The sequence below is a fragment of the Cicer arietinum genome, chromosome 1 (assembly GCF_000331145.2).
Source record: "Cicer arietinum cultivar CDC Frontier isolate Library 1 chromosome 1, Cicar.CDCFrontier_v2.0, whole genome shotgun sequence".
NCBI lineage: Eukaryota > Viridiplantae > Streptophyta > Magnoliopsida > Fabales > Fabaceae > Cicer > Cicer arietinum.
Window position 1 is genome coordinate 1,834,208 of NC_021160.2, and position 14,946 is coordinate 1,849,153.

The following is a 14,946-nucleotide window of genomic DNA, read 5'->3' on the forward strand; positions in this document are numbered from 1 at the left end:
TTCGGAAATTATAAATAAAGCGGCTCAAATGGGCAGCTTCCCTAGCAAGGTCAACTTGGGACATCATGAAAACTGCAAACTGTTGTACACTCTCATCTAATCTTAACCACTTAAGTGCGGGAATGAGCTTCGAAATTTTTGCCGCTGTATTGATAATAGCAAAATCCCTTCTGATTGAGTCTCCCACACCAGGATGTCTAACCTTCACAGCAACAAGCAGTGGTTTCGCTTGCTGACCAGGATAACGATATTTTAATGAAGCACGGTGCACTTGAGCAATGCTTCCAGATGCAACAGGAAGCTCTTCAAAATTGTCAAAAATTTCAGAAAGTTTTCGGTTAAATGCTTTTTCTATAGTTTTCTTTGTGTAACTGAAACTATGCTCAGGAGCTTTACTATGAAGTTCAGAAAGCTTAGTGCATAGATCTCGAGGAAAAAGATCAGGCCGTGTAGCTGCCCACTGGCCCCATTTTATGAAAGCAGGACCTGATTTTTCAAGTGTTCGATGAACAACGTGGAGCCACAGTTTCCTGAACTTCGGTCCAAAGTAATCTGCAAACGGTGCCATCACAATGCTCGGAGAGAATAATATGGCTAGATATAGAGCTCTCACTAATAAGATAAGACCTTCAACTATCACGAATGTAAATGTAAACAAATAATTATACCCATCTTGTGCACGCATATACAATGCATCCTGTGATGGGTAACGTTCTGCATCTCCCCAACTTCTCTGAGACAATGCAAGCTCGCCACATGTAAATGCAAAAATACCAGGAACCAGCAAATAAGAGCGAGCCAAAGCCAAGCTCACCGCCTGAGCAATCATGTTTATGGTGGGAGAAAATGTACAATCACCATTGGAACAGTACTTTCTGTACAGCCTTCTCCAAGCAATCTGAGAATGATGCGTGACTGCATTACTTGATGAGCTTACAGAAAAGTTTCTAAAAGAACAGCATTTATTAAAGCTTTCCCTTGGTGCAAGCCACAAAAATGAATTACGTGCTTCACTATGAAATTTATAATACATATAGAACCGGCAGTGGTGGGTATTTGGTCCAACCGAGGCAATTGGCCCATTTCTACTCACTTCCTGGTATCTGCCTCTATTAATTCTATGAACAGAATGAGCAGCGCTCTTTATCTTTCTAAGCATCAAAAATCTGCAAATGAATAATTATGTCAACTACAAGAATGTTGTTTTAAAACAACTATAAGAATGTTTTAATAATATATTTCAACTATATCTCCGTAACTTTAATCATAAATATGGAAAACAACCCATTCCTATGGAAATGCTAGTTATAATGACTTCTCTTCACTCATAAGCCAGAACCCAAGCATACAAGTAGATTAGCATCAAGGGCACGTTTGTGAGAGCTTATTTATGTTTATCTTATGACATAAACACTTGTCTAAAGTGTTTGAGAAAGCTTACGAAAATAGCTTATAACATGTACATAACTTATTTCAACTTATTCCAATATGCTCCCCAAGATAACTTATAAAAACAACTTACAACTTATATGAAAACAACATAACCACATTTCCTCCCTTATTATAGAAATAACTTTTATATGACCATTTATATGACAACCACTTATCCAATAAGCACTTAATTTAGCTATTTACCTAAATACACCCTAAATATTATATGAGTATACTAAATGTCTAATCCTCAAAAAGGTATCAAGAGGTTGAAAACTAAGTTGATACAGAGTATAAAGTGCCCAAACTATGTGTTCCTCATTTCTTGGAATCTCCACCACCAAATCATAGGAAGTTAATGATGTCAGATATTTCAGCTACAAGGTAATGAATGTTGTTTCTAGATCAGATCTCTACATATTCAATTAAAAAACATTACACTCTAAAGAACAAAAAATAGGTCAGAGAGAACATTTTCATTACTCTGAACAAAAATGTACGTGTGATGAATTGTTGGAGAATCGTCGATTACACCTCTTTCATGGTACCGTAGAATTGAAAAAGCATTGGAAATTCAACAATTCACAGTATTTATTCAACTCCAGATGCATTTTATTCACACATCAAACTACAACTCAACCAAAAAATTAAACGACTAATTTTTATTTTTTTAATTTGATCAAAGAAACGAACCAGCGCCTATTGAATAGCAATAATATCTGGCTACGCAATCATAAATATAAATATTTTTCCAAAAAAAATTATTCATCATAATTACCGAAAACGCAAAAGAAAAGTAGATCAAAATTGAGAATGAAAAAAAGGAGGGAAGGGAGAGAGAAAACCTAAGGAGGAAGAGAACATGCTAGTTTGGGGAAGAATGGGAAAACGCGATTAAGAAGCTGAGCCTCAGTTTTGTGCGATTGTGATTGTGAAAACACGTTCTGTTCTAGAGGCGGTCATAACTCATACTACAAGAAACAAACCCTAAGGCCCAAGAAATTAATTTTTTTTGTGTTTTTTAATCAAAATAAATTATGGTCAAATAAATAATAATGTATAATATAGTAATACAAAGTCATATGTTTTTATTCTTATAGTCTAACTCAATTAATAAAGACTATGGTATTATTTGATTGACTATCTTTTTTAATACAGACTTTGCATATCTCATTATTATATTACTTTATTTTATTAAAGAATAAGAGGTACAAAAGGATGCTAATAAAATAAAATTATTTATGCATACATGTTAAACTCATTTTATTTTAACTAAATATATATATACAGATGTCATCCCTTTTAATTAGTTTGATGCTTCTTTGTCTATTTTTTTTTTTTTTATTTCTGATTCTTTGTCTTTTTCTTTATTATACCTTAATAATAAAAATTTAATATTATAATTTTAAGGAAATGAGTTCGATTTCACTCAAAAATATTAGTGAAGTTGTAATAGATATGATAACATAATTATAATGTCAGATAACTTTACTATTAAAGTGTGTCGCTAATATAAATCAATTAAAGAGTGCAAAACTAAGAACAATTCATGGCCACATTTGCATACCGTTTCACGGGAGCTACACATGCGTCTTGTATATTAGACAACGTGTCTCTTTTTTAAGTGCATAAATAAGTTGAAGCAATGTGTATCGTTGTTTAGCCACACAAAAAAGTGGATATATTTAAGTTAAATATCATGTCTTTTAACTTAATTTTAATTAATTTTTAATTTTTTTAATTTTTTTATTTAATTATTTATTTTAATTGATAATTTGATCTTTTATATTTTAAAATATTGATAATATTATTTTTTACATAAATTCAAAAAATTTATTAAAAATTTCAAACAAAATCCATAAAAATTAATTATATTATTTAATATAATACAAATTTCGTCAAATTCGTAACTCAAATCTTTAAATAAACTCATATTTGTCATTATTTATTTGATGTTGTTAGAGATGAAAATATGAGTTTATTTAAGTTATGAATTTGATGAAATTGCATTATATTGAGGATGATAATTAGGTTTACGGGTTTTGTTTAAAAAAATTTATGAATTTTTGCAAAAAAATAAGGATGACATTGTTGATATTTTAAAATATAAAAAATCAAATTGTCACTTAAAATTAAAATAAATAATCAAATCAAGAAGAAAAAAAAGAGACTAAAACGTTAACTGAAATTAAAATTTTATCTGGATGGTATTTAGTATATATTTTATCTGAAATAAAATTTTGAATGAAGAAGTGGTGCTTTAGAATAAGTCAAAAAATATTATAAATTTTATTAGATAATTATAAAACAATTTATATTTATGAAGATGGAATTTATAATTTTTCAAATTTAATATATATATATTTTTAATATTAAATCAATTATTAAAATGAAAATTACATTTTAATAATAACTGTTAAAAAATTTACGTATTCGTACTGATTAGTGAAGTGTGAGGTTGATTATTATATAGAAGTCAACAATACATAAATAATTCAAAATATATATTTAATTGTAAATTATGGAAAAAAAATAAATATAATTGACATAAATGGTTAAAGTAAATTTAAAAATAGTTTAATTAAATAATAAAAAAAATACATAAATAAATAAGTATATGGTACATTGAATGTTGTCATTATGGAATTTTAAAAAGTTCTTAATGGAATTATCAAAACAAAGAAACAATAGACATACCGATAATTAAATGCATATTTCTATTTTAATAGAATAATTCATGAATGATTATGTTTCAACTAATTAATTAAACTTATCGTTTATTTTGTATATGATTTATATAATAAATTATAATCAATATAATAATTTTTACATATTTTATCAAAAAAGTTATTTAATAGACAAACAAATAATCAAATATACATTCTCACTTAAATAATTGATTATTAAAATATTTTTTTTAATTTATTGATGATAAATATTTAGCTTATATAAATTGTAAAAGATGATAGTTGTGTTTTTGTCATATGTGAGTGATAGCCAACAATGGTAGGACATTGTAACTCGTAAAGGTGATGGCTTCGATTTGACTGCCTATTGGGTGGAAGAGATAGAACTGAAAGAGGGCACAACAATGGTGATGGCACGACCTCATGTTACCAGACAATAGCAGTGTGTCGCCAGAAAGTTGTTAGTGTGGTGATGAAGTTTGTAGAAATGAAGAAGACCAAAAAGAAGAGTTGGTTCTTTGAACATTTTATTTTATTATTTTAAAGATGGGTCATAATTAAGGTGGATTACAATTACTTTTATTTTTTATAAAAGGAATTCAGGATAAAAATTAAATATTATATCCCATATTTAAATAAATTCAAATTTTAAGTATCAATTTTTTTTTAAAAAAAAAATTCAGAACTCTTTGAAAAATGTTTTTCGATAAACAATTGTATTTTTTAAATTCTAAATTTGTGTTTTAAATAAAAAAAATTCTAAAAATTTCAAACTTTATATTTTGAATTTTTTTTAAGTTTTCTAAATACACTTGTGTACAAGAAATTTTTAAAAAAAAATTATAAAACACAAACATGTACCACAAAATATAAAATTTAAATATTTTTTATTAAAATATAGGATATAAATATAGGAGCATACCGTAAATTTAAAAAAAAAATCATGTTACTTGTAATTATAACGACTAAATAAAAAAATATAGAAATTAAAATCAAAACAACCCATTTTAAAAGTATTTTAAGTATATTCTTTTTCATGTGTTATTGACTGCTTGTCAAGTTTGGGCTCATGTTGAAGTAAATTTTCTGATGATTGTAGTGTTTTGTAGGCTTTAAGGTGCTTCCTGGTTTGGGCTGGCTCTATTTATGCAACCGGTGTACTTTTGGGCTCATTCCTTTTCTGCTTCTGCCTATTTTGGTTTATCTATTTTGATTTTTCCTTTTTTTTTTGTCATGGAATATTTGCTTAAACATTAAGCATTTTAGATATTATTAAGATATTTCTTAATTTATTTTAATCAAATTTTAAAAATTTCAATCAGTAAAATTAATTTTAATTTGATTAGTTATAAATAATATAAATGCCAAAATAATATTTCAACCAACCAATGATTAAAAACTTAAAAAGAGAAAAAATGAATATGCCATAAAGAAGAAAAAGTTAAATATAAATAGTAATACAATGTAATAAACTAATATAAATATTTAATATTATATTTTGTTTATAACTAACCATATTGATAATATTTTTACATATAGTGTTTTTAAATTTAATTAAAATAAATTAATCAATACCTTGATATTTGTAACAATTGTAAGAGAAAAGGAAAACAATAGACATAGAGAAAAAAATGTAGAGAGTAAAATAAATAAGAGATGAAAAGAAAAAAATACGAAAAAATAGAAAGAAAAAAGATAGAGATAAGAATAATAAAGAGTATGTGTAGAAGAAAATAGTCACTTATTATCAAAACTATCTTAAAAAATAGTCACTAGTTATGAATGTTATGAATTTGATTCTTGTTGATTACAGTCATTTCAGTCCCTATGAGTTAGTAGTATGACTACCAACAGATACTTGAATTGCAACTCAATAGTTCTTACAGTCGTAGATGAAAACATGAGATATTTTATTGACATTTTTCAATTTAAAGACAAATATGTATTTTTTTAATCCATGGATCAATTAATGGAAGCCTTTTAACTATAATGACCAAAATAGTGATGATTCACTCGATTATTGGTGGGTAGAAGATATTCAAATTCATATAAAAAATATACTCCTTTCATCCCAAAGCTGAAAATAAATATAAAATTCAAGTTCAAAAAGTAAAGCAAAACAGAAAAAGCAATATAAGAAATTGATAAACTTATGGGCATCGTTTTCAAAATGAGAAGTGATGGATGTGAGAGTAATCAAAAAGTTGTAATAAAATCAAAAGTGTTACTGTTTTGCTCGTGAGTCAAATAAAAGAATACTAATAATGAATTTTACTAAAAAGATACTAGTAATGAATTTTATTAAAAAAATATAGTAATGAATTTTACTTTGACGTTTTTTGAGTTATTGTTTTAATTTAAAAAATTGAGTCTTTAATAAAAAAAAATATAATTCTAATAATTATAAATTATTTTAAAATATCATATTTTTATCTAATAAAATATCAAAAATTCAACTTATTTTATTTAAATTTATTAAAATAAATAAATTGTAAATAACATTTAAATACAACTTTAAATTATTGCTAACCTCTTATCTATTTAAAAAGAGAGAAAAAGGGAGAAAGAAGGTGAATGAAAAAAATATGAGCAAAAAGCAATGTCATGTAATTTATAAGTTGAAAAAAAAAATTGGAATCTAATAATTTTGAGGCTATGTGCAATAGTCCAACTTACACAAGGTGATTGTCGGTCCTATATTTAATTTAGTCTCCTTTTTTTTAAATATTATTATTATTATTATTATTATTATTATTATTATTATTATTATTATTATTATTATTATTATTATTGTTATTGTTATTATTTATTACATCTAATACATTGTTGGTCTAGTGATAAAAAAGTTTTTGAACGGATTCAATATTTATTAATGTTTCAGATTGATTCAAGGTGTTGATTCGGTAGGATTTATAAGATCACAAAAAGAGAAGAAATCATATATGACTCTAATAGTCGAAGAAAAGGGACTTTGTTTATCTAAGAGATATGTTATATTCAATTTAACTCAATGCATATGTTCTATTATACATTCTCTATAGAGAACGTAGAATAGAACATATAGAAAATATATTATTCGAAATATATATTGAATTTGTTATAGTTTATTGTTTGTTGTCCCCATGAGTAAAATAAAACATATGATTTCTATAGGAACAACCAACTAAAAAATTTCATGATATCCCTTCTAAAATCGTTTTATTTAATTAGATATTTCATAGAAATAAATGATAAGTGAATATAGTAGAGAATTCTTTTTTTTTTCTTCTGCTATTCAAACTACTAAAATAAAAGAGATCTTCTAAAAACTAAATCGAAATACTCGTATGTTCCCTAGTAATGCTAATAACTGCTCACGTGATTTGAAATGAAATAAAGTACCTAAGAATATCGTTTATGTAAGATATGCAAGAAATAAAAAAAATGAAATTTGTTCCATCTAGGAACCTCGAAGTGAAGTCTGAATAGACCGGGTTGCAAAAAAAAAAAAAAGAATTTAAGTTCATTAAATTCAAAGTCCAGAAAAGGTTTTAGAATAATTAAAAAAGATCTCTTGAGCGCCTCACTGCTATGTCATAATAGATCAGAACACTTGCCCCGGATTTACTTCCGGATCATAATTGTTCTAGTGAATAACTAAAGAAAATGTAGAAAAGATAGATGGGAGATAGAAGAGAAACAATTTAAATATAAACATCTCCCATAAGTTCACTAATTATGTTTTCTGTTGGCGGGTCTCTTTGTATGTGTTGTCCGGAAAGAGGAGGACTCATTGCCCATGGGTAAAGAAAGACCGTTTCAACATCAAAAACAACAAAAACTAGAGCAAACATATAATAACGGATTTGAAATTGTAACCAAGCATCGCCCATCGGTTCTATTCCGGATTCATAACTAGAAAGTTTTTCTGGTCCTTTTCTAATCGGAGCTAAAATTCCAGAAATTAGAAATGCTAAAATAGGAATCAAGATCGATATTATTATAAATGTCCAAAAAATATCATATTCATAAAGCAAAAACATAAAAGTACTTCCATGAATGTGGAAAATATACCGGATTCATATTAATTCTTAGTCGATTTAAATTGAAATTTTCAAATTATTAGATTAATTAATAGTAATATAAATAGAAATGCTTTATATTGTATTAAGTTTACATTATTTTTTTTTATTTCTAAAAAAATGGAGACTAGTATCTAAGTCCCCTGGCGACAAGTGTCCTTGTCTATATAAATAGTGCTTCTAACACTGGAACAAATACACTTCTTTTATTTTATTTTTTCTTTTACTCTCGTTAGATAGACACTCACTTGAGCGTCAAAATATTTGTCGATTCCATCCCACCTTTAGGTGTGAAATGCAAAAATCAAATACGTTCATCCTTCTCGATCCAATTTGGATCATAGACGTCGTATGTGAAAATTGTATTGATCACACACGTGACAAAACTCTTTAGCCCCTTAACTTCAATCCCTTGACAATCAAAGTTAAAATAACTTATAAACTACTGTCATTCTCTTCAAATCACCGAAACCTCTATTCACAAAGAACAAAATTGTAAAAAGTTTACGACAAATCCAAAATAAACAATAATTATTGTATATTTGAGATCGAAAGAATTAATATTTATTGATAGCACTTAATATATAAATTCAATATTTTTTAATTTAACTTTAAAGTATTTCTATCATCTCTCCCCTTTAATTTCTTGTTATTAGTATAAAAACATATATTTACGGCCGCAATGTCACAAAAGAAAATTGGCCTTTGCAAATACTACTTTTTCAGCACCCTGATTTAAGCGCGTTGCAAAATTTCCTCTTTGTTCGTTTTTGTGTCAACATTAGTGTATTTATGCAAATCGTGTCACCTCGAAGAGTTTCACAAGGAAGAAAGAGAAATATTGATAGAAACTAATCTATAAAATCTATCGAATAATATTATTGAAAGTAAAAGCCAAGTGTAACGAAGACAATAAGACATGAAGCCACTTTATGTGTTTACTTATTCAAAATATTTGAGCTTGGAAATAGCTTTTTCTTTGGTCGGTTGAGAGACAGAAAGTGAAGGGTTAATCGATTGTCACATAAACACAAGTCAAAAGTGATAAGCCATAATACGCCCACAGTACCCTACAAGTAGTGACACGTACTACTACATACATTAAAGCATTCCAAATCCAAATCTTTTTTTGCAACCAAAAATGCGACTTGATTCGTACACATTTCTTCTTGTATGCAACGTCAATTAACTTTTTGTTGACGTAAATGTGACCATAAGCTTACGTGCATACATACATACATAGTTCCATTGCTCCAAGGACAGATATTAATAGAGCCACTAAAACGTTAACTCAAATATTACTTTTCATATTCTCTTTTTAACATATAACTATAATTTAAATGTTAAAATTTTATTTTAAAATTTATGTTTTTTATTTATTAAAAGTCTAAATATCAATCCTTTTTAATAATTCTTTTTTTAACTTTTGCATGACCCTATTTTTAAATATTGTGATGCAAGTTAAATTTTTTAATATTTCGATCTTCGTCTTCATAATATTAACAATATTAATTAATTACTTTTATAATTAATAAAAGAAATTTTCTAAACAAATATTGTAAGTATCCAGAATTAGTATCCAACATTAATGTTGTTAATTTTAATCATTAGAGTTGATTAAAAGAAGCAAAGATGGTGACTCGTCAGCTTAGCTTGGCCATTTAAAACAGAACAATCATTGAAATTTAGTAGGCGGTTGAAATTTAGAGTTGACAAAAAACATGGAACTTTCCTTCATGTATAGTTGCTGGAGTACCAAATGTAATGTGATAAATCATATTCACTCCATAATAAATTAGAAGTAAAAAAGAATCACATTTCATACATTACACATATAGTTAAATTCCAATAAAAAAATTAAGTTTATGATTAAAATTTTTCTCTATGACTAATTAATTTGGTGGTTGAAAATATAAATTTTAAATTAAATCAGAAATAGTTTAGCGATATTATTAATAAGAAATAAATTATTAAGATTGATTTGTAGGAAAATGCAGAACCATGAAATAAATGACAATGCAAAATAAGAATTAGGAGTATAAAATTGGATTGAGTTTCTTACAAAACATTATGTAGTGTGATACAAATCATCAAAATTCTAAAGAGTTAACTAAACTTTTTTGTTTTCATGTAAGAATGCAGATCACCATGAAGAGAGTGGAAAGGAGCAAGTCTTACTTATCAAATTAAAGTGTTTGAACGCACACACATAATTAAAAAAATTAAAAGTATTTAGTTATATCATTTTATTATTATTTATTTATTTATGTGTGTCTAAATATTGTGGCCATATAAGTATTAATTGGGCGGAGAAAGTAAGAACAATTAAAGCTTTTACAGTGGAGCTTTTCAAATTAAATGTTTAACTAAGTTATGCATGTATGCACACATAACTTATTTTATAATTTTTTTTTGCTAAATGAATTCCACCAATAACTCAATATTATTACTTCCTTCGAGTAATTGTTGATAATTTCACACATATTAAAAGAAAATATAAATAAAAAATAGATAATACTACTTATTACTAAATTATATTTTATAGGTATTATGCAATATCAATATCATAAATACATAATAAAAGATATTTCATTAGAAATAATGCAAATAATATTAATTAAAAGTTATAATTATAAAAATATATATAAAAAATTAAAGCATTTTTAAACAATTTATTTACAAATAAATTAATTATTTTAGAACAAAGAAAATATATTTTGACAGCATATATTTATTTTAATACAATTTATCATGTGAATCCATAAAAAGTCATTAAAAAAAAATGGATGACTATAGAAGCATCAAACACTCAATTTTATAACACTACAATGGAATGGAGATGGTTGTCGACATAAAATGCATAAAACATGTTATATGACTTTTGATTTTCCTTTTGATTTCTTAAAGCAAAAAAGAGATTAGAAAACGAAAGTGAGTCAGATAATGATCACAAATTTAACGCAAGTGGCAAAAATCATGAATAATTCTTCCTGAGTAGATAGCGGAAATTCAAATCATTTATACCCACAAACAATACATATAATTTAATTTTTAAAATAATGATAAAAAATTATTCTTTTCTTTTTACATTTTTTCGTTTTGTGTGTGGCTAAATAATTTAGATTTATAGTTGTGATTACATAAACATTGTTCATTTGCAGCCAAATCAATTCCAAATTATTACATTAAATTCTATTATTCTTTTAATAAAATGATTGATTTTTTTTCTTCTTATAATACATTTAATTATTTATTATCTTAACACTCTTATTTCTATCTCAATCTACAATAACTAATTAAAGATAATTTTAACAAAATAATATTGATATACACTAGTTACTATTACTACTTTACACATTGAAAACCACTAGTAATAAAAAGAGCAAAAAACTTCTAAAAAGGTGACATTTTAAAACGAAATCGACAGATCATTAGTATATAAAGTCGTGTGCACGTTGGACATCTTTTCTAAACACAAATACATATATATGTTTGACTTTCTACTTGTTTGCTTCTGAGTATATGTATCCGATTGTGCAATACTATGCCTCAAGGCACATATAATATGTTCAACTTTTTTCATAAATGTAATTTTTTTTACACTAATTATAATTTATTTTAATATGTGATTATATTTTTACAATCAATTGAAATAATAACCATACTATAAACGATTGTAATTTACGATTAATATAAAATAATTTTATTTTCAGTGCACATCTATTAATTTGAGAATAAGCATATATGTATATATATATAATTGAAGATTTTGAGCGACAGGTACGGCACATAAACGGCGAAGACACACCTGGACGGTGTATATTATTACTGCTCTTAGATTCCAAGCATGACCAATCATTTCCGTATCAAATGTATATGGTTCATAATTCAAAATTCACGGAAGGGATAATTTCTTTTCTATTAAAGATTTTGATGTGATAGTATATATGATTATATTGCTGGTATCCCCATCGACAGAAAAATTGATTCCATAACCAGTGGCACCACCAAAAGGTGAAATTAATTGTTTGATAGTAAAATCCAATATACATAATTTATTTGATTAATGCAAATAAAATATCAGTAAATTTAATTAGTAAAATAATGTTGTCTATTTTGCATACTATATTGATATTCTTGTCAATTAATTGTGGCTAAAAAGTGCAGGAAAAATTATTTGAATTTGTGGCAGTCAATACTCTTATAATAGACTTAATTGATTGAAAATATTAGCATAATTTTGTAGCTACGGTATATACTCTTACAAAATTAGAACATTGAAACATTGTGATGGTTTATACCACTACAAAATACGATAGTGCAACATTTTTTAGAATTAAAGCTGCTACAAATTGTTTCTCATCACTCAAATTGTCTCTCATCCTCGTTTCTATTCTCAACCTCAATGAATTTTTTATCCTTATGCCCACAAATCCGGCAAGGACCCAATCAATATAAAAATAATTATTATATTTCTTTTATTTTTAATCAAATTGATAGTAAAAATAAATAAAAATTTAACCATAAAATAAATAAAAAATTATAATATTATTGTATCACACGACAATCATAAAAATCACATTAAAATAAATTTATTCATATACGTGACAAATAAGCATAATATATATAATATACATAACAATTATTTTAGTAAATTATTTAAAGATATATCCTTATAGGATCAATGATATGATCATCTTCTCCATCTACAAACCATTTTCAATGGGACTTTCCCCATATCTATCCTCATCCCCTCATGAAAAAACTCCCATCTCTAATAGAATAGTCCTCATAAATAGAGGTGTTTGTGGTGCAAAAACAAACCGCATTGAACCATTTTAATGGTTTGATTTAGTTATTAAAAATCACTTTTAAATCAAGTTAATTGCAATTCTGAATCGCGGTTTAAAGCTGGTTTATAAATATAAACTAGTTCAATATTTTGAACAAATTTTTAATTAAAATTGATTTAAAAATAGTTATAAAAAATAGAATTTTAAAATTCTTTTGATAAAAAATATCAATGTTTTTCAAATAAAATAAATATAAAAAAAAATCAATTTTTTTCTAAAAAGTTTTTCAACAAAAAAATGTTTTATTTTTTTTTTTAAAAAAAGTTTCGATATCTCATATATATTTTTTTAAAAAAAATAAATTTCAAAATTTGTAAGTTAAAAAAATTTAAAATAATTAAACAATTATTTGAATTAAATTTAATTAATTGAATTATTTTAAATATATAATTCAATTTATGAACAATTTAAATAATTTAGTTTTTTATAATAAGACACAACCCAATTTATTAATAGTATAATTAATCATATTTTTACATAACCCTAAAACCTTGTCCAATTACAATTAAATCTATAATTTGACATCTCTACCATACCACGAAATGGGTCTGCTCCTCAATTATTGAAACGACGTGTCCCAAATGCTGATGCAATTAATACAATTAGTTAACCAATCATTAATTGTAAAGTCCCATAAGAAAAGTAGTAAAATAAAAGAGCACAGGAAGCTCGGCAATATTTGTTTGTTTGCAAGGAAAAGTGATGTATTATGTATGAACCCAACACAGTGTGGTGTCACCGACACAGAGTGTACACGTACCCCTCATGTCTTTTTCATTAGTCAATGCCCCCTTCTTCTCCTATTATCCATTATCTACATGCAAATCATACTCTATTGTATCTTTTATTTTTAATCATATTTGTTGAAAAAATAAAAGATACTGGCCAGTTACAGCCTTACAGGTGTCATTGACACGTGTCAACCACACGTATTCCCATGTGCCTTCGCCGGTATCTTGGACTCACTGTCGGGTTATGTGAAACTCAATACAATCCTGCGTTGCTTATCATTGTTTTTCAAATACTAGTTTTTCCTTTCTGATTCCATCGCCTTCACTTTTTTTTTTCTTCTCTTTTCCCTTTCTATTTTTGGGTTATGAATCTCACGGTTTCTAAATCAAGAACAAGAAAGGCCCTCTAGAATAGTATGAACGCTTACTAAGAATGTGTTAAAAAGAATACTAATTACGGTTATTATAGATCAGTAGTTACACTTTTTTTGTTTCCTTTCTCTAAAGCATGCAGCTGACTACAATATAAATAATTTTTTTATGAATACTACAGTGTTAATATGATTTAGTTTATACATACATTATAAAAAAAAATATTGTCAATTAATTATAATTATTAAATTATTAAAAATATTTAACTTCGATCAAAATTACTTTTAAAATTATATATAAATAATTGTGATTCATCGATAATATAAAATATTTTAAATCTACTTGTGTATGTAAATTATGTATCTCATTGAATCTCTATTAATATTTATATGCTATATGTTACTCCCAACTTCTGAATTTTCTATAAATAATTAACATAAACTTATTAATTAATTATTTATTAAAGTTCTAATTATTTATATTTTTTGGTTTAAATTATATATTATTGGACACAACTACAAAGACATATCTCTCAAATGAGGTGAGACCATATACATATACGTTCAAAAAGTTAAATCATGGATTGAATTCAAATTTACTAATTAAACTAAATGAAATGAGACTAAAACCATCTCATACAAAACTTGTTAAGTAACACTATTTTCAAAGGTAAATGTTGTTTAATGGATTAATTTAGTTTTGAAAGCTTGAATCTTAAACCTCCTAATTAATACTCATTCCATATCACTCTTACCTCACCATGTAAGCTTTATTAATTTTCCTTTTAATTACACACTCTATGGATTGAATA

The 14,946-nt window shown here is 26.0% G+C and overlaps 1 protein-coding gene across 1 annotated transcript in view; it reads right to left on the reverse strand.

Moving 5' to 3' along the window:
- Positions 1 to 14,897, reverse strand: part of LOC101495478 (uncharacterized) — a 17,435-nt gene extending 2,538 nt beyond the window's left edge. Inside the window, exons 1-2 of the mRNA XM_073369171.1 lie at positions 14,890 to 14,897; positions 3 to 1,166 (exon numbers count right to left, since the gene is read on the reverse strand). Of these exons, the coding sequence (XP_073225272.1) occupies positions 3 to 1,166; positions 14,890 to 14,897 (1,172 nt within the window). The remainder of the gene's footprint in view (positions 1 to 2; positions 1,167 to 14,889) is intronic.
- Positions 14,898 to 14,946: the final 49 nt, after the last annotated feature.